We start from the raw sequence: 27,179 nt of genomic DNA, 5'->3' as shown, positions 1-27,179 counted from the left end.
ACTGTAAAAATGAAAGCTGTCACTTTCAACAATCAGAACGTTGAGAAAATGCTAGGCTCATTTAAAAAAAAAAAAAAAAATCATTTGCTCCCAGTAAAGAGAGGCATTTGGAACATATACTTATTTTCTCTTCCATGACCTGTGCTTGGAATTATTCTGAGATGCATTCAAAGCTGACAGCCCCCCCTGGCTGACCCCTCATGCTTAATCCAATCTTACGTTCTGTTTCCAGATAGCTGATCAGCTTCCTTGGATTTTGCTGATGACCCCGGAGAGTTTTGCCTGAAGATGGAAACACTGGAGTCGGAGCTGACCTGCCCTATTTGTCTAGAGCTCTTTGAAGACCCTCTCCTGCTGCCCTGTGCACATAGCCTCTGCTTCAACTGCGCCCACCGTATCCTGGTCTCTCACTGTGCCACCAACGAGCCTGTGGAGTCCATCAGCGCCTTCCAGTGCCCCACCTGCCGGCATGTCATCACGCTCAGCCAGCGAGGTCTAGACGGGCTCAAGCGCAACGTCACCCTACAAAACATCATTGACAGGTTTCAGAAAGCATCTGTGAGCGGGCCCAATTCTCCCAGTGAGACCCGCAGGGAGCGGGCCTTTGACGCCAACACCATGTCCTCTGCCGAGAAGGTTCTCTGCCAGTTCTGTGATCAGGATCCTGCACAGGATGCTGTGAAGACCTGTGTCACTTGCGAAGTGTCCTACTGCGATGAGTGCCTAAAAGCCACTCACCCGAACAAGAAGCCCTTTACAGGCCATCGTCTGATTGAGCCAATCCCGGACTCGCACATCCGGGGGCTGATGTGCCTGGAGCACGAGGATGAGAAGGTGAATATGTACTGTGTGACCGATGACCAGTTAATCTGTGCCTTGTGTAAACTGGTTGGGCGGCACCGCGATCATCAGGTGGCAGCTTTGAGTGAGCGCTATGACAAATTGAAGGTTAGTCCGATCTGCCTTAAGCCAACCCCTTTCTGCCAGCAAATGTCATGGAAATAAGACGTGTATTCACTGCTAGCTACATGGTGGGTGAAGGTTTTCTCTTCACCTTTGTTGTCTGATTAGTTGTAGCATGTTTTTGGCAGCCTATAAATGTTACACAATGAGGGTATCTTGTAAAAGTTGACTGCTGCTTGTAATTTTAGTGTTGTCAAGGTGAGGGCAAATTCTAAAAATCTGGATCATTTTCAACCCTTGCTGTTTGTCTGGATCATTTTCAATGTCTGCAGTTCTTGCAAAGAGAGGAGAGAGAGAGAGAGAGAGAGAGAGAGAGAGAGAGAGAGAGAGAGAGAGAGAGAGAGAGAGAGAGAGAGAGATGAGGAGGGAAAGGAGCGAGAAATGGGGGGTGGAAGATAAAATCCTATCTTGTGAGCATTTGTGGACATTTATTTTCTTCACTCATCCAGGAAAACCAATTTACTCCCATTGTACCTTTTCTAGTTACTTCACAAACAAAAGACTAGAAGGAAGAATGTCTGTAGCAAATGCGGGATTTTAGAGGACATGTAGCCTCCTTTTGTAAATGATATTTGGCTTACTGCTGAACTATCACGTTCCGACAGTCTCAAGTTTCATGAGAGCATTCCTGTCAGTATAGGCTTCTTTTATTCAGTGACTTTAGAGGCAAGACTGTCCGAACTTCACTCACTTCTAGTAAGAAATCATCCAAATTTCATCGTGGGGGATAATAATTAGTATGGTTACATGTTAACTTAAAAAAATTAGGCGCTAAATAAGATTAGAAAGCACCAGGGAAGAAATAAAAACCCATCTCCTGTTGTCTGTTCAACTTCAGTTGACTGTGGGCCTAATTACTGCAAACTCAGCTGAGAGAGTTCAAGTGAGGTATTATGTTCATCATCTAATTTTAGATCACAAGACACTAATTAAAAGGAAAGGAAGTATAATTTAAAAGTGCTAAGTAAATATATACTGAAGTCCTTCCTCTCAGGAAAAACATAGCAACTTGTTGAGTAAACAAAATGAATCAGATGACCCAAAGAGTATTATTGCTCAGAGAATATCATCACCTTTAACAAATGGTTCCTATCCCTTTTCCTAAAGCTAATGGTGGTTGTATTTACTTGGGCTACATAGTTGATTTTGCGATGATGAGGATTAAGGAACCACATCTGGGATTCAACTTTGTGATTTCTTGACACACTGAGGCAAGCTGACATGCTAAAGTGAATCCCTGCTTCTGCATGTCACGGGGGAAGTAAATGCTATACCTGCACAGCATTCCTCACTTCAAATGTCCAAGGAGTGAGTGGCTGTAATCCATCTGTTCACCATGTAGAGGAAGTTTGCCACAAGAATTTAGGTAACACTGGCAAGAGAGGATAGACACCCATTAGATTCTGCTGCATTGCACAGCAGTAGCAGAGGAAAGTATCACCAAAGTGAGTAATATGGAAAGGAGTGTGTGTGAAATTATGACTAAGTCAATTTTTCAAAATGCCAGATGGCTGTCAGCTTGTAAAATCCATGGTGATCTCCTTTTAACCTTTCTTGTCCTTGGGAGGTAAAGAACTTTGGTATGATTGAAAAGAGATCTTTAATCTTCCTTTCCTTCTTGTCCTTTATCAAGAAAATATTCTTTTGATTAGATTAAGGATTATTTGTTAAAACAATATCATCATAATTAGGTTGCGTATTCAACAACTCCCAGGCTTGCTATTTACATTTGGTAATCAAGTTCTGCTCATTTTCTGTGTGCTGTCACAGTACAGTTATTAATTATTTACGTAACATCTTCAAATTTATGAGGAGATATTGCAATAGCCCTTTCTGTGATGAAAATGCAAATCTGCAATCCAGTGCATTTGTCTAATTAAGCCAATGAATTATCAGTCATTGATATTGTCACAGGGAGGACCTGACAATTAACCATGCTGTATGTTTTATTTTCTAATTACAGAAATATAGGCATATAAACAACATCCAATGAATGGAAACACATGTGCAGCTGTTCAACAAAATATATTTATGAGCAATTATTTACAGCTATTCCATGAAATGTGTTTTTAAGCATTTGAATGGATAACATACCAGCAGGGCATATTTGTTCAGGAACATGCCATTAATGTTAGAATAAAACATCATAAGCATTTAGGACATTTGGGAGGTGATGAGATTCTAGTCATCACAGACCAATGAACACATGTACTTTCCTGTTTTGCTAAAAACCTAGTACAATATAGATGCCGATTTTTTTTTTTTTTTACAAAAAGGAATTAATAGCATAATGAACAGACTCAAACCAAGGAATTGTGTGTTTTTATTAGTTGTTACAGTGGTCTGAAAAAGCAAATGGTGTTCTGTGGGATTTCATATTGATACACATTTGTGCTGATATGATTGTGAAGAATAATTGTTTCCTTTGATAATGTAAATTTGGGGGAGCATTTTAATTACATCAGATTTCAATATAAAAGATGTATGGTTCTGTAAAGAAATGAAATATAGCTGGCATGGTTGTGCATGCCTTTAATTCCAGCATTCAGGAGTCAGAGGCAGGTGACTATCTATGAGTTTGAGGCCTACCTGGTTTTCATAGTGAGTTCTAGGCCAGTCAAGGCTATGTATTGAGACCCCACCTTAAAAAATAAAACAACAAAACCAGAAATGAAATATAGTTCTGTACATCGACATCTTTACCTGAAGCATAAAAGATAAAACAACGTAGCATTTCAACATGTAGAATTCATGTATGTAAAATCTTCCACATCTCTGTTGAGATACTGTCTCAAAACGGAAAGATATTAAAAATATCTTCCATATCATTTGAAAGAGTGTCACTTCAGTAATCTGCTGCATTCAGAGACTATGCATGAGAAACATTCATGAGACAGTAAAGCAATGAGAAAATTAAACTCATATTTCCTGAACTCTATTTTTTAAGGTAACAAGATAAGTCTTCATGTCAAATGCAGTCTCTAAATGCGGCACATCAAAACATGACATTTTAAAACATCATTTTAATTGAACTTTAAGAAGCCCTCCAGTCCTACAAACTCTGGTTAAAGACTCGATTTGTGAACCACATAACTGATATATAAGAGAGTTTAATAATGCATTTTAGAGTTTCCAAGAAATTACAATGTAGTTAATTCCTCTCTTACTGTGCTCATGTATCGTATTGGTTCTATTGTTTCTTTCGTCTAGCTGAGCCTATAAAAATACGCTAAAAGAGAAAAATTGACCTTTCACTGTCCTTCACACACCCCTTCAAACAAACTAAAACTGAAGTTCAAAACTGCTCTTGCTATGCTTACTTTAAAGTCTGGCTGTGGGAATTTCTTCATGCAACAAAGCTTTCAACGGACCAACCCACCGAGATTTAAAAATTATCCCTCCAAAAGCTCCATTAAAGCTCAAATTTCTTTAAAATGTAGCACTTTGCATCTGGAGGCAGAGATAGGAGATTTTACCCTTAGGTTTAATTTTTTTTTTTTTTTGAGATAGGATCTCACTGTATAGCCTTGACTTGTATGATACTCATTATATAGCCCAGGTTGGCTTTGAATTCTCAGGAGTCCCCCTGCCTCAGCAATAGAACTATATACAATCATGCCCAGATAAGGTTCTATAGTTCTGAAAGTCTTTCCCAATTTGCAATAATGGTGTGAGAGGATGCTAAGCTAGAGATTGTTTTCTATTCTCTTAGACTTTCTAAAATGTGTTTCTACCATAAAAAATAGAAATAGGGCTGGGCCTGGTTGCAGAGGCCTGTTTTCCTAGTTATTCTTGAGGCCAAGGCAGGAGGATAGTAAGAGTTCAAGGCCAGCTGGGGCAACATAATGTGTGACATACTCTTTCAAAAATAAGAACTAAAAGAGAGGACTGGAGCTACTGTTCAGTGGGAGAGAGCTTGCCTAAAATGTGAGATGCTCTGGACTCAAATGCCAGTACCACCAAAAAACCAAAAATCCTGATTATGTATAATGCAGGTCATAGGCGTGTGTGTGTGTGTGTGTGTGTGTGTGTGTGTGTGTGTGTGTGTGTGTTATAGACATACATTGTGTATCTGTATGTGTACATGCTGTTGCTTATTTTAATATTAGAATCTTCATAATTCCGAATTATATGTAGGTAAGTTGATGTTTCCAGTATTCCCTTTATAGCAAACAATAGCAACAACTATAACAATGTTAACTGTGTTCCTAGAATCTTAATAGTTTAACTATTCACCTATTACTTTAAATGTTTTAACTATTCCTCCTATTACCTTAAATATTCTAACCATATCTTGACTATTTGGTGGATGAATGGAAGTAATTGCAAGATTTTGTGGAGTCATTGAAGTTCCAAACATATGCATACATATATTTTTTCAGTTAAATGTATATTACATATGGTCTTATTTATGTACACAGCATTGCTTATTAGACATTAGTATGTCTGTTTATTGTATCTTAAATTTCCTATAGTCTCAACAATTGTTCTATTCTGCTTAATCAATCAAGCAGTGACTTAAAGAATTACATTTAAGCTTTCCACTAAAGAGAGTGAACTTTTTAACTTTTTTCATATCAGTGTCATTTTTCTCATCTCAAGACTTTTGATGCTATGTTATGAATAACAAACAAGATTATAGATCTTTTAAGAGGTAATTGATAATTAAGTTAATATCCGTTTACTAAGTGAAGGTAATATGCACAGAAACAGTCACCATCTTCTTGGAACTAACAGACTAGTAGGGAATTCTAACAGTCAAATATTTTCTCTGCTGCTGGTGGAGGAAGTCATATTGTGTCTAGAGCAAAGACTCATATACAAGTCTTAGAGATGGAGAAATTCTTCCCAGAAAAAAACATCTCCACATACCAATTCCAAGTCTTGTATTAGAAAACATTGTCAAGTATAAACTATAAAATTCCTGTTATACATCACTCAAATTTGACTTTTTATCAATACTACATTCTTTTTGTAATCCTATATAGGTTTATTAAGCACTTCACAAGTATTTTAGATTAGATTTTAATTTAAAATATATACAGGTTGTATGATGATTCACCACATGGTATTTAAAAAAGTGAGTCATGTATTTTCTAAAATACTTGTGTGTGTGTGTGTGTGTGTGTTTCTGTAGGTCTCACCAATTCCAACTGTCTCCCTCAAAAATAGTTGTTTGTGCTTACTTCATGGCAACATTTCTGTAGTCTACAATGTGTATACATTTTTAAATATTACCATGTGGTACAAATAAGGTTGTGAAATATTTGTAAAATACACAAATATGGCATTTTAATTTCCTTAGTTTGCTGCAAAAATATTTATGATGGAGTGGGAAGAAAGCGTCTCCAGGGACCTATTCTTACAATGAAGCTCAAAGCCACTTCCCTTCCCTCCTCCTTTCTACCTGTTTACTCTCTCATGATTTCCCCCTCTCTTATCCTTAACTTGCAGGGAGAAATTTACTATTTATTATAATTGGGATCATTTTTTTGTAAGCTCTGGGAGTTCGGAAAGTGCACATACAAGTACACAAGGTACCTCTGAGTCATCAGACTATGTAAACAAATGTAATACTCGGGCACATTACTTAATGTTCCTGTGCCCCATTTTACTTGTCTATAAAACAAGGCTAGTAATGTAATGTGCTTGCTTTTACAGAAACATGGGAGAACAAAATGAAGTGTTTCATGTAAACTCTTAGCATTTGCCTGGCCCAGAGGAAGCTTGCAATATGTCAGAACTACTGTTAGAAAGCAGGAGGCAGCTCTAATGGCTAAGTGCGAGGACTTTTGTATTTTACTGGCTGCCCAATATTGTTTTAGCTATTTCTTGCCATATTTCTATGTGAGATAAGAGTGCATGTTTTTCCTTTAATGTATTTTGTTTTATTTCGAAAGTACCTAGCCACAGGTAGAGGCATGCCAATTATAAACACTTGTTGAATGGCATGTGCAGAAATGATTGATAGGTTAGACAAGTGTTTGGGGATTCAGTGGAGGAAGAGATGACTCTGGTGTTGAGTAGACAATAAACTTTGCTTCAGGGTGGTGGGATTTAAGCTGTGTTGACAGATCAGTGGATTATGCATCTAAGCAGCTGAGTAAAGCTTCTGCGCATGCACTGGACCAGCATAGACCTGTCTGTAACAATAGATAAGACAGCTTAGGACCCTGGACAATGCTGGCTAGCATTTGAAGTGCTGAATGAAGGGCCAAAAGAGATAATATCGGAAGAAGCATCTTTAAGGAAGATTTTGAAAGTCTTTGAATATAAGGTTAAAACTTTGAGGTGTTTTTTACTCCTGCCTATAAGATAACAGTGAAATAATTTTCTTTCAAAGGGAGGGTGATACAAAGTATGTTTTATGGAAGAAAGGTCAAATAAGAATAGCAGATACAGGTAGTACTGTAACATTCCTGGGGGAAAGAAAAACATGAGGAGACAATTGAATTGGTTTTCATCTTACGGTCTGTTTTAATTGACACAGTGCACCCCAGCTCAAAACAAAAGTGACATTCAAAGCCTTGTCCCCGAAGACTAAGAGGCAGCATTTGGGTGTTACTAACTGTTAATTGGCTTCTAGATCCAGGCTTAAGTGTAATCCTTTTCCTGAAGTCCTGGCACAACTAGATATCACATAGAGCCCAATATGCTGTCTCTTCCAGCTTTTGATTCACTGTAGGAAGGATGCAGTTCAGAGCACTGCACCTACTGCAGTGGCCTTTTAAAGGAGGACCTTGGAGTTCCCGCTGTTCCATCCACATTGTGTAGCTGTGATCATTTAGACTGAAAGTAGTACACAGAGTTGCCGGCCCCTGATCACTTTGACATTCAGATCTCAGTTCCCCAGTGCCCAGTTTGTTCTTTCTCTTCTGGCCTAACAAAGCCAACAAAGGCAGTATTATTTTTAAATGAGCTAATCATTTTTGAGGTTTTGAGAAATATATGCTGCAATTTTATAGTGATTTTCAACACACCTGGCCTGGCTGCAAGCCACCATCATCCTAAAGGAAGAAGATGCCTTCCCACAGGCTCTGCAAATTGCTGTAAGAGCTATCTCTTTGGAATGATGCCTCTAGAGCCATCACAGAAGCTGTCTTTTTTTTTTTTTAATAATTTTTTATTAAGAGATTTTCTGTTCATTTTACATACCAACCACAAATTCTCCTGCCCTCCATCCTCCCGCCCCCCAGCCCTCCCCCCCACACATCCTCACCTCCTCCAAAGCAAGGTCTCCCCTGGGGAGTCAGCAGAGCCTGGTACATTCAGTTGAGGCAGGTTCAAGCCCCACCCCCACCCCCATACCAAGGCTTCGCAAAGTGTCTCACCATAGGCATGAGGTTCCAAAAAGCCGGCTCATGCCTTAGGGACAGATCTCAATCCCACTGCCTGGGGGCCACCTATACAGTTCAAGCTAAACAACTGTCTCGCTTATTCAGAGGGCCAAGTCCAGTACCATGGGGGCTCCTCAGCTATTGGTCCACAGTTTATGTGTTTTCACTAGCTTGGCTGGTTGTCTCTGTACTTGCTCACAAAATCCCTCGTTTCTCTCGTCGATTTGACTCCTGGAGCTCTGCCTGGGACCTGGCCAGCTGTGGATCCCTGCTCTGCTTCCATCAGTCACTGGGTGAGGGTTCTATGATGACAGTTAGGGTGTTCAGCCATTCGATTACCAGAGTAGGCCAGTTCAGGCACCCTCTCGACTATTGCCAGTAGTCTATGGTGGAGTCATCCTTGTGGATTCCTGGGAACCTCCCTAAAACTCTGTTTCTCCCTATTCCCATGGTGTCTTCATTTATCATGGTATCACTTTCCTTGCTCTCCCACTCTGTTCCTATTCCAGTCCGAACCTCTTGCTCCCCTAAGCTCTCATCCCCCATCCCTTGCCCTCCATTATCCCCCTCACCCCCAGTTTGCTCATGTAGATCTCATCCATTTCTCCATCACTGGGTAAACCATGCATCCTTCCTAGGGTCCTCCTTACTAGCTAGCCTCCCTGGAGCTGTGGGTTACAGTCTGATTGTTCTTTGCTTTAGATCTAGTATCCACTTATAAGTGAGTACATATCATGTTTGTCTTTCTGAGTCTGGGTTACCTCACTCAGGATGATATTTTCTAGTTCCATCCATTTGCCTGCAAATTTCATGATGTTATTGTTTTTCTCTGCTGAGTAGTACTCCATTGTGTATATGTGCCATATTTTATTTATCCATTCTTCAGTTGAGGGGCATCTAGGTTGTTTCCAGGTTCTGGCTATTACAAATAATGCTGCTATGAACATAGTTGAGCTTGTGTCCTTGTGGTATGACTGAGCACAGAATGGGAAGCTGCCTTACAGAGTTCCCCTTCCAGCATTTCCATAAACTGATTATCTTGAAAAGTCAGACCTCATACTCAGAGCTGGGATCTCTGCATGTTCTTAGGGTACCTGGGGACACTGCAGAGAAAAGACAATAATGCTAATTTACAATTTTTTTCCCTTGAACATCTCAAAAAATAAACAAAAAATACAGATTCACTTTATGATCTGAACTTTTGAGCACAAAGCCCAAGAATTTTGTGTAGCCATTGGGCATGTATTATTTTTAAACTGGGGAAAACACAATTTTTTTTTGGTTTCTCATCAAAAAGGAAAGTGCTTGTAAAGTGCAAGAATGGGCATGCAGTAAGCATTGGATGGGCATCAGATATTATTTTATCTCTGCTTTTACTGGTACAGTCAAGGCTTCATCTGAATAGCCCAATCATAGACTTTTTTTTTTTTTTCACTGAATCATAAACTACTGAGTGGTTATAGGGTTGAATAGTGTTTCTTGCCCCCAGTGTGGGATACACAGAATAACCATTGCAGAATTCTAAAAGCTAGTGGAAATTTTGGTTTGTCCTTCGTCCTATGCCAAGCTAAGTCGTGAAACTATCTTTTTAAAAGCAGCGAGTGGTAGGTGGACTGAAATAGCTTGAGAAAACAAGGCCAGTTTAAAGATCACAGGCAGGGGCATGTTTCTGTTGGAGTTGTTAAGTCACTAGGAAAAGAGAAGCTGGCATTTGGCTTTTACCATGGCTGTTACATTATGGCATACGTAAATACGTGAGGAAAAAATTGTTCACAAGACACTCAGGGAGTTTAGACCAGCTGCAACTCAGTGGTACTGTTCAGTTGCCGTTGGTGTGTGAAGGAGCCCTGGGCTGTGTTACCTCAGCTGTTTCCCTCGATGTGGGAAATAGGAGGCTCTCACTGCTGGCTAGTGCCCCAGAGGAAGACAGCCCTGGAGTGAAAGACCTCAGAGAGGGAGGTGGCTTCTGTGTACCACATGGCCCTGGCTGTGCTTTTGTAAGTGTCCTACAGAATGAGTAGAGTAGCAGTGGTGTCACCTGCCTCTACCCTCACATCTTGTTGCTTTTTCTTGCCTATATCAAGAAAATACTGGGTTTTGCTCACATTGGGATTAGACTAGGTTTCTTATTACTGCAAGTGTATGAAAATCACTAAAGCATCTATCCGTTTTATGCCTTCACCAATGTTCTCTTCCTTATCTGTTTTATCAAATCCCCCCCCTTTTTTTTAACAAAAGAAAATAAACTTTCCCACTCACCCAAGGAGAATTTCTATGTAGTCACTATGAGATAAGAATGGGTAAGTTCTGGGAATGTAGAAATGAATAACAAAGATAAAACACTGCTTCCAGTGTCTAGAAGTAAAGATCACGTGGCACAAGAGTACATAAAAGAACCATGGAAAAAGTTCCATGAAGGCCAATCTGAGAAATAGTTTTCAATGTGAGTAATTGCCAAAGGTCACTGGCTTCAGTGTTGATATCCAGAAACTGCCTAATTCTAGTAGCTGAAGTGAAAAGATCTTTCTGGAGAAATACCCAGAAAGAATATTGACATTCCTTTGTTTGGAATTGCGGGTTAGGACTCAGTGTTAGGACTCTGACTCATGTTAAAATCCAAACTGGATGCCTCTTTATTACAGGACTGCTATTCACTGGCTGGACAGTCAGCTCTTCTCACACGCTTTCCTCAGAGATCTGATATCCTCCCTGACAAGGGGGTCAGATAAGTAGCCAAGCTCTGAAGTAGTTGCTATGATTTCTACATTGAGAGAACCATCTCTAGGAAGAGAGAGACGAAAGACCAATTCACAGAAGTGTTATTGTGTGAATGTGACCAGCTGGGGCGCTTGCTTTATCTGTTATGCGATTCTGACAAACTTGGGCTTTAGAACAAATGTCCTGACCTGGTCGAGAGTTCTTATTTCCCTCTCCTTTGACCCTTGACATTGATATACAAAGTGCAGTTGCTTTTGCTTGGTGGGGTCAATTTCTGGGCCTAGAGAGAAAGGGTCAGTCTTCATTTCAGACTGAGCATGGCCTGTTGCTTCTAGAAGCTCTATAGGCAAGAAGGGGTTAAAGGGAAGCGTTGGTGTCCCAGGATTTTTAAGCTGAGCTGCACAAGGTCTCAGCAAACAAAGATCTCACTGACTTGTTTGAGCTCAGCTCTTTAGGCAAGGCAGTTGCAGGAACTCTTTTCTTCTGAGGATTCATCCAGACATCTATAAAAAGGCTTGTAGGACTGGGTGGAATGGAAGCTGAAGTGTCTTTCAGGAAACTGCTTTAAGTTCATTCGAAGATAAGACCAAAGAGTATTTGTTGGTTTGACACCAAGAACACACTATCTCCAGGCACTTATAGTAAAAAGGATAGCATTTGTAATTCTTCAGACTGACAGTTTGCAAAGAACATTCAAATATTATTTGATACTTGGAAAAACAATACACCTCCTGCAAAAAGTATATTATTTGTCTTTTAGTGATAATGAGTGTTAAATGAGAAAATATAAAAGTCCAAGTGTCCTGCTCAATGTCTAGTATACAGAAACAGCTTAGTATATTGGAATCATCTTAATGTTGCAAAGCATGAAGCCACGGCAAATTTAGAAAGCATATTGGTGAGAACTAGGGTGTAGGTCACCTATCTAGTGTGAACAAGGCTAGGGGTTAATCCCTAGCATTCTCTCTGTCTCTCTCTCTCTCTGTCTCTCTCTGTCTCTCTCTGTCTCTCTCTGTCTCTCTCTCTCTCTCTCTCTCTCTCTCTCTGTCTCACACACACACACACACACACACACACAGAGAGAGAGAGAGAGAGAGAGAGAGAGAGAGAGAGAGAGAGAGAGAGAGAGAGAGAGAGAATATCTACATTCTGAGAGCTTTCAGTTTAAGGACACAGGCCTTGAAGTCTGATTTTGTCCTTGACTAATCACTAGCATAATTAAAGCAGAAAGAACCATGATCCAACCGTGACACATTTTAAAACTTAGCAAGAAGGAAAGACAGACAGACAGACAGACAGAGTATTTTTGCCCCACTTTTATCACCTATGCCCCATAAAAAGAGCAAATAATTCCCTTTACTGTGGTGAATATGATTGAAGAGGGTCTATATTCCATAGTATCATTAAAAAGTAAAAATAAAGGTTCAAACATGTAAATCTCTATGGAATCATTTTTATCTACATATAGAAATATAGAATACTTAGCGGGTTTCCCATGCCTAAGTATTATGTGAATGAATGAATCTGATGATCCTTCAATTCATTTCATCATTTGTAATGTGATTTTGCCTACAAATGTGAATCTAAAGGCTGGGGGGGGGGTCTCAGTTAATAAAGAGTTTGCCAAGCAAGCATGAGGACCTGAGTTTGACCCTACAATCTATGTTTGTGTGTGTATGGGAAGCCAGGCATGGTGGCACACCCTATGCTTAGGAAGCCCTGGAGGTCTTGTTCCAATGCATGTTATAATTCATCAACTCTGAGGCAGATTGAAAATCTGATTTTTAACGTGTGCCCTGATCTTGCCATTTTAGAGTTCTGTGAATTTAAAGACTAAAAACAAACTGAACCCCTCTAAGCCTAGTTTCTTCATCTGGAAAACAGAGGTCATAATTGAAAATCAACCTGTAATGACCCAGATCATTGAACAAATGATACATAGTGCTCCCTTTTCCAGATCTAACTGGTGTTTTCTGAACGTCTGTGTCTTTTCTTACTTGTTTCAGATTTTAAGCTTTTTCTGTAGTTCTACAGACAAAAATGCATTATTATTAAAAGTTGGACCATATATTTTATGTAAGTAAAGGTGAATAAATTCCTTACTAAATCCTTCCACCTCTTCCTGTAGTAACTCTTGATTATCGTTAAAGGAGCAAATTGAGGTTCAAGATGGAACATTATAGTTTAGCTTCGGACACAATTCTCTTATCTTCACCATTCCCTGGTTTCTTTTCCATCTCCTTACAATGATCCGCATATGCCTATTATTTTATAAACATTCCTCTGCCCAAGTCTTCCCTTTCCAAATATTTTTCAGTTTCTCAAGTCCAGTACATATATCTTACAGTTATTTTATATCTGATTATTCATTTTTCAACAACTGGAGCATTAAAAAAACTAGATGGTATTTTATCAGCAATGAATATTTGTAGAAACAAGTGGAAAAGGCTGTAATAATTTAACCAGATCATAGTCTCGATTGTGTAGGCAGAAATCGCCTATCAGATAAAAAGAAAACCACAGCCCGCCAGCCATTCTCTTAAGTTTCAAATGCATAAACAATAAAAATATTCCTTTTCAGGCCTTGCTGTTCTGTTCTACATCTACAAATTTCCTCCTAAATATTTCTTTCAAGAAAGTCCCTTAGAATGGGGCACTTCCCTTAGTATTACAGCTCTTAATTAGCACATGCAAGAGCCTGGGTTCCATTCCTAACACCAAAGGGAAAATATTTAAAAAGAAAATCTGACTAAACTATCATTTGTGCTGAGCCCGGTGGTCTAGGCCTGTCCCCACTCCCCAGGCGACTTAGGCAATAGGAGTGCAAATTCAAGGACTGCCTGGCATACAGAAGGAGTACAAGGCCAGCTTGTCCTCTCTCAAACTAAAAACATTAAAAATATGAGAAGGCCTGGATTTCACCTTAGCATTGTCACAAAAAAATACTAATAGGTATAATATAGGTTCCAGTACAAAAGGTAAAAGTAAACAATGGGCTGTATTGTAGCTCAGTGGTAGGTAATGTGTTTGCCTTCTATGCACAAGGCTCTTGGTTCAGTCTGTTATCACAATATTTCATTAGCTCAGGCAGAAATAACAGGCATAATAAAATATCATCCTATAAATGGCATATAGATATTTTATGTGTCTATTTCATCTTACTCAGAATAAAGTTATCTTTAGTTCACCTTGAAATAGAATAGTGTGAAATCATGAGACCCATTGGGAAAAACCTATAATCCATTGTTTTATTTGTTAGTCCAGCTCAGGAAAGAACATGGCAGCTACTGTTAATATTAACATCCCATGTATTGAGGCCAGAGATGCTATTCAACATTTTAAATGCACTAGCTAGGTCCCACAGCAGAGAATCATGTGGTCTCAGATGTCAATGGTGAAGAGGCATGGGTTGAATCAACCTGTTTTTACCAACAATGCAATGGTCAGTTTCAGTCTCAGTATCATTTACTTGTTCCTGTGACTTCAAAGCCAACCCTATTTTAAGATGTAGAGCCCAGACTTTGCAGAGACAAACCCCTACCGTGCACTCATGGCCATCTATAGTCACCCTGAAAGGCAAGCTGACAGTCTGAAAGCCACCTCAAAGCTCAGAGCCCAACAAGCTCTCTCCATTCTGTGTACTCCCAGCCTTTCTAAGTAGTCTGGGCCTGTACATGCCATCTTTCAGGCTCTTGCAGCAATATTTAAACCTCTAAAGGCTTAGGAAATATTCTTTAATCCCTTCCCCAAACATGATTTAGGTGCTTTTGATATTATCTGCTATCCCCCAGACTTCCTAGTGTTTTGTAACTTGTTCTCAGGACTGCCTTCCAGGTGTAGCTGTTTGTGGCAGAGACAGAGCCTGGGGCTTTCCTCCAAGTGGGGAGTCTGCAGAGAATGGAGTTGCCAGCTGAGATTGTCATTGAATCAGCTTATATTTGATGTGTAATTGTTTTCCTTATGATATATTTAAAATGTTATTTCCATAGATCAAACGTTAACTCATTAAAGCTGTTAGTTTAACTTAAGTTTCTTCCAAAGGAACCATTTATATTTATGTAGCACCATATCTTGATCCGTGAAAATCCACAGATTCTCAAATCTTCAAGTCCAGGACTTGGAAGGTTGTAAATCAAATGGAAGTCTTCAGTGCCAAGGCTGACTATGTTTAGGCATGATTTCCAAGTGTTTGATCCTGTTGGGAGATCCTACTTGCTTCACAAGAAGTTCATGCGTGAAAACACTGAACTCCAAGGGCTTTAGTGACTGGCGGCTCTCTGAGTTCCCCAAGTTGATCACCTCAGGCAAGAGCCTTTCCTGACAGAACAAGAGTCTGTGCAGTATAACTGAGTCTGGGGACGTCCTCTAAGCCCAGTGGCCCCCAGGGATTCTGATGTGTCAGCATAGTGGAACAACTTGAACTCTGTCCAGTCCCTCAAGTTATGAGTGCAGAAATGAAAGCCTAGATTAGTTCCTAAAAACAAGTCCGCAAACATAGAAAATGGCCAGTTGCTCTTCCTGGGCCATATGGTTTCTTTCAGAATTGTTCAGTTCTGCTGTCGTGCAAAAGCAGCTATAGACACACCACATAATGGCTGGATTCCAATGACAACTGTGAAAACAGGTGGTCAGGAAGATTTGACCCATGAGCCAGAGTTTGCCAGCCTATAGCTCAGATTTCTGAATTGGTTAGTAAATGCCCATATGCTAGGTCACAGACATACCAACTTTGAACAAATGCTGTTTTTCCATTGGATTCAGTCTTCATTTTGGAGGTGGGTCTATAGCTTGAGTTCTGGAGAGGTTTAATTCATGCCATTATATAAACTAGGCAGTTATGTTCTCACAGAAAAATTTCATTTACTTTGTCTTTGTCAGAGGTCTGCATTTTAAATGTACTAAGTTTTAAATAGTAGTCAGTGTTTCTAATAGAGTAAATAGAATATTCCTGTCAAAGACAAGTTTTCATCCAGAAAGTCAGAACTGAAATATAGTTAGATGATCAAAGCAAGACAAAACAAAACAAAATATTCTTTCTTCTTTTTCTTTCTTTTTTTGTTTTCTTGTTTGTTTTTCTAGACACAGTTTCTCTGTGTAGCACTGCCTGTCCTGATACTCACTCTGTAGACCAGGCTGGCCCAGACTCACATAGATCTGCCTGCTTCTGCCTCTGAAGTGCTGGGATTAAAGGCATGTGCCACCATTACCAGGCAAGAAAAATATTTTCAAAGGAAGATAGAGATCTTGTTTTTCTCTTTACTTAGTAACGAAATCATTTGTAGACTTCTCAATTCTTTATTATTGTACTAATGGCCCATGGGGAATATTTTATTTGGATTTCCCCTCAATAATTCTGAGCAAATTTGAGTATTATGCCTAATAATATGTCCTAAGGGGATTTACATTTTTTTAAATTTACATTTTGAGAATTTCATACAACATATTTTGATCATATTCTTTTCCCTACTCCAATTCTTCCCAGATCCCCCTCCATGTTCTTACCCACTCAGCTTCATGTTGTTTCTTTCTTTGAAAAACAAGTAAGCAAATAAACAAACAAACTCATAAGCATAGATCAAGGCTGAGTTAGCAGAAATTAAGCCATCATAGTTTACTTTTCGGAGCATCATGTGTTCAGATCTCATGATGGTTTTGATCTTTTACCCCTTTGGGTGTAACTCTTCTTCCAAAATACACTCATTGAAAAGTAGTTAAAAGGTTAAAAAACCATCAACTCTAGTCTTTTACCTCAGAGACTGGCTGTTCTCTTTTCGGTAGTTACCTTCATAGCAACTTTTCAGAAAAAGTGATTCTATCCCTCTATTCTGTGTCTGCATAATATCTTGCCTATCTTCTTCCCATCTTGTAAAACTCACCACTGTGTCCACAATACACACATAATATAAAGTGACTTCCTGTCATTAGTTTCTCGGAGTGACTAAAGAATAGAGAAGGTAAATCAAAATCAATTTTCCCCCACAGAGCCATGTGCCTCACCATCACTGCACTGGATGGGTCAAGGGGAAGCATTACTGAGAAAGGTAATGTAGAGGAGAATCATAGTTGATACTATAAGGGGAAGAATCACAGATAATAATGAAACAGATTGAGACATCACAGATAATAACAACATAGAAAAGGACCTTACATTCATGAGAAACAGGGGTAGATTCCAATAATCTAGTACTCAATTTGTCTACATGCATAATAATGACTACTAGGCTTGTTCATACAGTTAAAGTATGTATAGTAACAACAGGTCATATTCAATGTCTTATACATGTCTTCTATACAGTTCTCTGATATAACGAGCATGAGTTTGCCACCTTTAGAAGTATTGGAACCTGGAGTTGCAACACACTGTGTCTTTGAGGCCTTCTGCATTAACCTACTTGGCATTATTAAGTTTTCCCTATTTTTATTCAGTTAAAGGTGATTTGTAGTCCCACAAACTTTAATTCAAATTTTGGCTCTGCCTCAGATAAGCCTGAATTTGAGAAACATTCTGAACATCATTAAATCAGAGTTCTAAAATTAAAAAAAAAAACCCTAAGCCTAGGAAGATCTTCCTCTCATAGCTTATGTGAGAAGTGTTTATGATTGGGCCCATAAAGAATTAAGAAACCTGTTATTTCAAAAACTGTCAATATATTATAACAAATGATTATCTTCAGTGTGATGATGATGATGTTTCTTTTTGCCAAGGCTTCAAGCTGTTTCTTCTTTTTCAAGTGTCTCTGTTTAGAAGTACATGACAGAAAATAATGCTAGAGTTTTTCTTTGTTCCTGTGTGTGTGTGTGATCATAGCAAAACCTAAATTTGTTCACTCCACCCTGTCTTAATCTTTGATTCCTGAGCCTCAGAGTCTTCTTTCAGAGAGGAGTAATTGTCCCATGATGATAGTTATATATCCCTAAGGGATTCTGTGAAGTGAAGTGTTCCAAAGGAATGTTCTAGAAGATGAGTGATATGAGTTATCACAAGCACTTCTTCTGACAAGGATGTGTTATATGACAACCACTGAAGCTTAAATTGGTCTTTATCCCAAGAAGTTCTGAACATGAGGTTGTTTTTGTATCACAGATGATAGCTGTAAAAAAATATGGCAAAAATTTGCTTGCTTTGTTTGTTTCACAGCATCATTGAGAAAACAGCTATAAAGATGATCTAAAGGAAAATGATATAGCTGTACAGACTGTGATCATTCAATGGCAGTCAAGTGAGTCAATGGTTAATAAATAGCTAAAATATAGATAGCATCAAGAAACACAAACAAAGCATTTCAAAGCATATTTCCCCAACCTATCATTTGACTGTGTCCCAGTATTAGCTGTATGTGTTTCTGCTCTGAAAGTAATTATCACTTTTAAATATCTTGAACATTTATCTAAATAATAATTTCTATGACATGAAGGCAGCAGCGACCACAGTGAACAGGTAGACAAAAGTTTTTAGAAAGCAAGAAAACAAAATATCTGGATTGTTGTCACTGGGCATTGAATTCAGGCTCTGCCCCAGGAAAAAAAACTGGCTTTGGAGGAATTGCTTAGAATGTTTTTTTTTTCTTCTTTCTCCTCAGTTCCCTTTTCTTCTTCTTCACCCAGAATCCATCATCATGTCACTATGGACAAATATTCTATTTTGAAGATATTCATCGGGAAGTGTTTTCTTCTTTAAATTTTGTGACCTGAATACTTTTATAACTTTTATCTTAGTAGCAGGCAAAGAGAAATTGCTAGATATCCTTAAGGGACATGGGAGTCTGTCTGGTATTATACATCAGAGAAAAGTGAAACACAGAATCATATAATTTTATTTCAATTAGGCAGGACAAAAGACACAGGCTCCAGGAAAATTCTCTTTGTCCTTAGGATCATAAAAGCAGATGTACTGACAATCTTATTAACCTTGACTAGAGGTCTCACATTTAAAGAAAGAAAGGTAACAACTTTCTGTAATGGTCTGTATTGGAGAATTTTAAAAGATTATTATTTGATGAGGGGACTTTCTTTTCTGGTTTAATCTATTTGGTGTTATTTAAGCTTCTTGTACCTTTATAAGCATGGCCTTCTTTAGGTTAGGAAAATTTTCTTGTATGATTTTGTTAAAAATATTCTATCTGGGATTCGTCTCCTTCTTCTGTTCCATTGGCACAGGAGACAACTTCCTGAACAAAGCAGCAACAGTACAGGCATTAAGGTTGACGATTAAGAACTGGGACCTAGTGAAACTGAAATGCTTCTGTAAGGCAAAGGATACTGTCAACAGGACAAAATGGCAACCTACAGAATGGGAAAAGATTTTAACCAACTCCACATCTGACAGAGGGTTAATATCCAAAATCTATAAAAACTCAAGAAACAAGATACAAACAAACCAAATAATCCAATTAAATATGGGGTACATATCTCAACAGAGGAATCTCAAATGGCTGAGAAACACTTAGAAAGATGTTCACCATCCCTAGTCATAAAGAAAATGACTTTGAGATTCTATCTTACACCTGTCAGAATGGCTAAGATCAAAAATACAAGTGACAACTCATGCCAGCTAGGATATGGAGCAAGGGAAACACTTCTCCATTGCTAGTGAGAAATCAATATGGCAATTTCTCAGACTATTGGAAATCTATCTACCACAAGACTTAACTACACAAGGCCTAGGCATATAGCCAAAGGTATAACATGAATTTTAAAAGGTTTATTAACAAAAAAAAATCCAGAGCTAGATATTGGGGTGATAGCTGAAAGATCAAAGAAACAGAACAAGCCACAGCCAACCTCACCTTGCCAGCTCCTCAGCAATCCTGTTCCCTCAGACTGAAAACTTCTGAGTCCTCACCCCTGAGGGTCTCAGTTGAACAGCTCTAAAAAACCTCTAGTTTCTAGTCCTACCGCCTCACATACCTTTCTGCTTCCTGCCATCACTTCCTGGGATTAAAGTAAAGGCATGTGTCTTTCCCAAACGAAGACATGAGATCTCAAGCGCTGGGATTAAAGGTGTGTGCCACCACACCTGGCTCTGTTCCCAGTGTGGTCTTAAACTCACAGAGATCCAAGCAGATCTCTGCCTCCCAAGTAATAAGATTAAAGGCATGTGTGCCACCACTGTCTGGCCTCTATGTCTAATCTAGTGGCTGGCTCTGTCCTCTGATGCCCAGATAAATTTTAATTTGTTAGAGCACAAATAAAATATCACCACACAAAGGACACTCCATCCTACCACAAGGATACTTGCTCACCTATGTTGATAGTAGCTTTATTCATAATATCCAGAACCTGGAAACAACCTAGATGTCCTTCAACTGAAGAACGAACGGGTTTAGAAAATGTGGTACAAATAAACAATGGAGTATTAGCTGTAAAAAACAAAACAAACAAACAAAAAAAACCCAATAACTTCATGAAATTTGCAGGCAAATGGATGGAACTAGTAAATATCATCCTGAGTGAGGTAACCCAGATCCAGAAGGACAAACATGGCATCTACTCACTTATAAGTGGACATTAGCTGTAAAGTAAAGGTTCTGTTTATTTAATTCCAACCGCACAAAGTACTCCATGGAAACATTGCATATATTAGTAGCAATGAGCAAATATTTCTTTTGTTTTTATAACTATTTTGGAAAGCCATACAATTGCCAAAGACAGCATATACATGGTCAATTTAGACCCATCCCAGCCTTTTAAAAAATCTGCAAAACACATTAATAGTTACAATATATAGACATTATGGTTATTTCGTTTTTTAAACATGCCTTCCAATTGTATGTTGTCAACTTTTGATTTAGGTTAAAATTCTGTAAGAATGTAATCATTATGATCCAAGTGTGCTTTTCTAAAGGTCCATTATTTTGCAAAATCCATTCTATGTTGAAAGAATGTTGTTGACCTCAGTTTCATTAATGAGAATAACATCCCCACCAGATCATTTAACTAAAAGATGGTAAAATTGCTTTTTAGAAATAAGTGTGTCAGAGTATTGAGGAATCCAGTAGAAATAGCTAGCAATGAAGGTCTCCCAAAATCTTTGAAGCAAAATATTCCTCTCTTGAAGTCCTATCCACCATTGCACTCCTCAGTCTGACCCTTGCACTCCTCAATCTGACTTTTATTTCTATATATGCTAAAAAATTATACTTGGGATTTAGTATTTTATGATTTGAACTCGTTTTTGTAATTTCTTTTTACATTTCCAGACAGCAGCTTGAAATGAATACCAAAAATGCAGGTCCATCCTGGCTTATGTGTTTAGGAAATACTTTGCTAAATTACACAGTGGAGCCAATTTAAAACTACTGTAGAACTCCTATTTTAAAATCCTATTGTACCTTAGAATAAGAGGAAAGACAATGCTTGTCAGTTGTAACTTAAAACTTGTGGTTTTCAGCCTTGATATACATAATTAGTTATCAGAAAAGATTCTGCCATACAAAATCTGCCTCAGAGTACATTGAAGAGGTTTTTCTTCAGATGCAAATTTTAAAGTTAGATATTTCAGACACTGAGAAGCTGCATTTGCTGGCTGTGAAACACTTGGGAAAACCTATTATCCACACCTGAACTTGGCATTGTCTGTAATTCAAGCACCTCCTAGCTTCATGTGCTAACACGCAGCAGCACATTCCAGGTTAGAGCAGAAGAGAAGCCTCTTCTTAGCTCATGGACAAAAAAAAAGCGTTAGTGTTTGAGACAGAGACAGATGACCTATTTCATTGTTGTTCTTTCTATAGAATGTTACCATGCAAATAACTGGAACTTTCTGGAAATGTCAAAAAATATTTTATAAATATCACTGAAAGAACCTCTCACTCTTAGGTAGCAGCAGCTTCTCTCCATATCCCGAGAACCTCCTGTACTGCAGAAATTCACTCTCAGGATTTGGGAGTAAGGTGCCACATGATTTGTATCTGATGATGACCTTCTTGTTCACAAAGTCTAGAAGCAGGCTGGTAGCACATCACACCAAAAGTGATAGTGCACGTGCGTGTGTATTCTGGTCTCTTCCCTTCATTAATAGTGTCACCAGTATGCAACCATGAAGGCTCCCCACTGGTGACCCTATCTAGTCCTAATAATCTCTCAAGCCTCACCTCTGAACATCATAGCCAGATTATGTTTCTACCTTCTTTATAATTCACAATGAGAATAAAATCTCAAGACATGAACACTTTAAGCAGGGAGCACAACCACCCACACAAGCCGTATCCAAAGCCAAGTGTGGTGGCACACTTCTTTTGTCACAGTTTGAGGCCACCCTTGTCTACATTGGAAATTTGAGATCAGCCTGGGCTAGGTACCAAGAACCTGTCTCTAAAACCAAAAACAACAAACAAAAGTCTTTGGGTTGGTGTTATAAGAACTGTTAAGAAGTTGAGGATTTCTCAGATCTTGAAACCTTCCAAAGACCAGCTGTCTGATTTAACAGACTACTTGTATATAGTAATGAACTGAGACCCTGTTATCTGTAAAATAGGACAGTAAACATATTACTTACTGACACTACTAAGGCAAATAACTAGTCCTAACTTGATCTCTAGTCTCAGGAACTAAATGGTTATTAAGATGCATGCAAACAGGGGGGTAGGGATGTAGCTCAGTAGTAGAACATTTGCCTCCCATGCTAGAGGAGCTGGGAACTGACCTATTCTATCCCATTGTCTTTCTAACTCTCTAGCACAATGCTGACTATAGCGAGAATCAAATTTCTTTGATCTACTAGGTCTAGAGCAGGCTCCTAAGTGGATCTTTTCTAGAGCAAAGAGTTTGTGTTAGCTTAGGATATTCCTGGGGGATTAGTGATCAAGAGCAGGAGTATCAGATTCCCTAATAATATCTCTTCATCTGTTTATGATGAGGACTGTTATGTACCCTTCTCTGGCCTAGAAATGGCTGTGTATCAGAGGCTGGCCTCCAATATCAAAGTAAAACCTGCCTTTTTCTTGAAGATACCCATTCTATATATCATAACACAATTATATCAGCCTCTCCTAGGGCTTGTTGGGTTATCTTTGCATCTTGAACAGAAGCCCTTTTTTTGTTAAACCAACCTTAAAAGGATATTGCTTACCTACTAGGTGAGGTATAGTGACATACAGTGTTCATTTTCAGGCACCTAAGAGATTATTAGCAATTAAATTTAATCATGAAGAAAATTTAAACTAGTGACTTGGTTTTGTTTATTTATTAGTTTATTGGTATTGCTGCTGGTGGTAGTTTTGACTTCAGAAACAGCTCAATTTGAGAATCTTGTCCAATTCTCCATATAACTGTGTTAAGGTAACTTGTTATTTGGAAGTGCTGAGTAACAGTGAGATCCCACAGGCCAAGGGCAGAGGTGGGCAGGGTGGTGTTTTGGGCATCCCACCTTCTGCTCTAACCCACAAATGCTGGTCAGAGGGCAAAGCTAACAGAGGCCAAGTCACTCTACCACAGTTACATGATAATGCATTATCATGAAATTAAGGTAAACTCACATTTTTTTTTTCGTTTTTGTCACATATAAAAGACAGTCCCTAACGTTGATAATACTTACTATATGTTAATATTGTTTTCTATGACCATCAGCATTGTCTATTTAGCTTCAAAACTAGGATTGTATGTCATTGAAAATTTCAGTTTGTGGAAAGAATGATCATTAAATGAACATTTGTTTATAGTAAAAATTGGAATAAAAATGTCAATTTATAGTGGAGGTTTGATTTCCTTACTGACCATTAAGTAAATTCAGATAACACTGCAAAGAAAAATCAGATCAAATATTGTAAATCCTAGTGCTAACATGATTAAAGCAATATTTGGAGGTCATGGGTAGTATACATTCTTTGATTATTAACAGAAATGAGGGTTGCTGCAGGGAGATGGATCATTATTAAGTCATCTGACTGATCTAGAGCCAACAGCACCATCTAATGATTTCATTCCTGGATCATCTTTAATATGTAGAATTAGAGATGTCTGAGAAGAGGTGGCTATTATTATAATCGCAGTTTCCTTCTCAATTGCCTGTGTTAAGTAAAATAGCATTGCATTGAAAAAGAGTGTATGTTTCTCAGTAATTCTCCACAATCCCTTGTCTCATGATTCAATAAATCATCTCACACCTGTCAGCATGTATAGTCTAAGATTTATTGCATGGCCCATTGTGTAGCAGATAGCTCTTTGGCTGCAGAGCAATTTTCTGAAACTAATTTAATCAGTGTTTTTATAGTATAGTGAACTGGGGCTTGATGTTTCGAATATGTACTGATGTCTTCAGAACCATATGACTTAATTCTATCCAATTTTGGAGGGGAATTAACATTTGGCTTCATGTGACTCCAGTTACAGACAGGAAATCTTCAGCTGAATTACTATTTGTGTAATTTTTTTTTTTTATCAAACAAACCTCTATTTCAGCAATTCTCAACCTGTGGGTTGTTAACCCCTTTGGAGGTAGGGGGGTCAAATGACCCTTTCACAGGGGTTTCCTAAGTCCATCATAAAACACAGATATTCATATGGCTATTTGTAACAGTAGCAAAATTACAGTAATGAAATAGCAACGAAAATAATTTTATGGTTGGGGGTCACCACAACATGAGGAACTCGATTAAAGGTTCGCAGCACTAGAAAGGTTGAGAACCACTGCTCTATTTAAATAGTTATCCCTCTCCTGGTCACTGAAAGGCTGTGCAAAAACAGAAAAAAAAATTCTAGGTTGACAGGAAGACACAATTAAAGACCCCAACTGAACAATGGACACAGTTATTGGCCAATTAAAGAATCCAGTTTCACTGAATTTGAATGTTTATTTTGTAGTGTGCAGCTAATTATAGCTGGCTATATTGGAGGAACTCTAAACCTATTATAGTATTGAGGATTTTACATGTCAGTTCAAAAACATGCTTTGATTGATTAAGAATGGACAAAATTATGAGTTTTGAGGCAGTATAAACTTCCTCAGAAGGTTACTTCGGTGGCTCTGTGGCATACACTTTGGCTGAGCAAAAATGAAAGGAACGAAAGCCAGAATTCCATAGAATAAGATGGTTAGAATAATGACCTTAGGGTGAAAGGGAGGACTGAGCCAGGAGAGGTGGCACATGCCTATAATCCCAGCACTTAAGAAACAGAGAGAAAATTGTGAGCTTGAAGCCAGCATGAGCTACATAGGGAGATCCTGTCTTAATGAAAGCAACCCAAAAGGCCTTGGGCAGTGGTTGGACACAGGCACGAAGGAAAGGACACACTGTAGAATTCTGCAGGGATTTACATCTGGAGAATTACATCTTTTGTAAAGCTAGAAGATGGGAAGACACTTCAAAGTGAAAGAGAATGCAGTTATGAAAGCTGAGTTTAAAATAACAAGGCAGCATCAGGACTAAGCGTTTGTATAAAACTTGGAGTGAGAGATCAGCATTTAGGTCAGAGTTGAGATCTGAGAACAGCATGTGAGGAGGAAGAGGAGAGAGTTAACACTGTAAAAATCAAATGTGTTAGGAAGGAGAAGCGAATATATGATGTCACCATTTTATCATAATTGGAAGTGGAATAGCATGTTCTGGCAGAAAGCACACTTCTGAGAAGCCTATGTCTACTCTTAATTTCTGTAACTGTGTACTTGAAAATTTGGTCATTTGCTATAAGTGGCCACTTATTAAAATAAAAATTACACATTGGAGAAAGACAATGATTTATGAAACGCCACAGGTTCTCTATATGGCTATGTGTTAAGTGGCTAGACCTGATTTGTTGGGTGTCTCAGGATCCTCTGGCTTAAGATTATGGTAACAGTGCTAGTGAATCACATAGAGGACCTGTAGCCTTCCACAAATCAATGTCTTTCTCCAATGTGTAACGAGAGAGGCAGGGTGGACAAAAGCAGCAGAGAGGTCCCTTAGCCATCACTTAGCTTCTCCACTTTCTCATTTCCTCTAAGAAAGCTGAGAAAAATGTTGATCCCAATCAAGCTGAAGGATGTTGAGATATTGTAGATAAGTGGTTCTCATACTTGGAACCCGTCAGGATTCCAAAGGTGCAGCCAGTAGGTCTGGAGTAGGGTCCAGCAAACTCTTTCTCCCCGGCACCCCAGGTGGTTTGCTGCTGTTGGCCCAATCTAACCCCTAAGAACACCAGGCTGTAGTGATTTGTAACTGTTGTAATTGGCAAGTCTCTTCCAGTTCTCTGTATATTAGACAATTTCTTCTAACTGCCTTAACAGCCAATGCTACTTTTTAAAAAGCAACATTTACTCTCTGACTTTGACTCATTAGCAAAACATGTGTAGGTAAACTAAAATCTATTCCAGGGAAATGAGAGATCATTCCTTTTTGAAGTACAATGACCCTTACATTGTCTTTGTTATGTATACATAAATGAACTCTATTGGGAAAATGGTTGAGTAAAGTTTTTTTTGTAAAGTACCGCAAGTTAAATAATTAACTCTCAAGAATTTCCCCTACTCAGGAAAGTAGTCATTAATCAAAGAAATAGTACTATGTTATCACTTTAGTTTCCATCATTGAAGGTATTAGCATTTCACATTTTAGGCTACCAGGCTTTTTATGTTCAGAGTAGTCATATTACCAGAGCTGGTCTTTAAAAAATAATGAATAGGGTAGTGGGCCAATTCTTTTGCTAATAGAGACTGAAATTTGTTACCTAAATCTTCAGCTTTATATATTAAGAATATTGTTGAATTATAAATGTCTATAGTATAATTCTGTTCCATATTTTATTTTTAATGTTCATTGATGTTTTGCCCGTATGTATGTCTGTGTGATGGTGTCAGATCCCTTGGAACTGAAGTTACACATAGGTGTGAGCTGACATGTGAGTGCTCAGGATTGAACACAGACAGGTCTTCTGGAAGAGCAGCCAGTGCTCTTAACTGCTGGGCCATCTCTCAAGCCACACATACCAAATTTATGATACAAATGTTTCTATAAAGTATCACAAGAAGTTTAATTTAGGTATTAGAGATACAGAAATAACAAAACAAAACGTTCCTTAAAATTCTTAGCAGTAACAATGTATGTTTCCCTGCTAGCCACTGTTTTAGAAAAATTCCTGATATTTTCTGTGATAAATTCATATTTCTATATGCAACTACCTGTGATTTTATTTCTGTACTTGCTATAAACACGGAAAAGCACTGTTTTAGTTTGAATAACTATTAAA

General features: G+C 38.4%; 1 protein-coding gene across 5 annotated transcripts in view; it reads left to right on the top strand.

The window, feature by feature from the left end:
- Mid1 (midline 1) overlaps positions 1-27,179 on the top strand; it is a 337,431-nt gene that overhangs the window by 228,308 nt on the left and 81,944 nt on the right. For 4 of the 5 annotated variants that reach the window (XM_037199266.1, XM_028885941.2, XM_028885942.2 and 1 more), the window contains one exon: positions 233-948. In XM_037199266.1, coding sequence (XP_037055161.1) covers positions 289-948 — 660 coding nt within the window. In that variant the 5' untranslated portion in view covers positions 233-288. The remainder of the gene's footprint in view (positions 1-232; positions 949-27,179) is intronic. The other variant, XM_028885945.2, reaches the window with a different exon arrangement.

The sequence above is a fragment of the Peromyscus leucopus genome, chromosome X (assembly GCF_004664715.2).
Source record: "Peromyscus leucopus breed LL Stock chromosome X, UCI_PerLeu_2.1, whole genome shotgun sequence".
NCBI classification, from domain to species: Eukaryota; Metazoa; Chordata; class Mammalia; order Rodentia; family Cricetidae; genus Peromyscus; species Peromyscus leucopus.
This window is presented reverse-complemented; position numbering and strand designations above follow the sequence as displayed.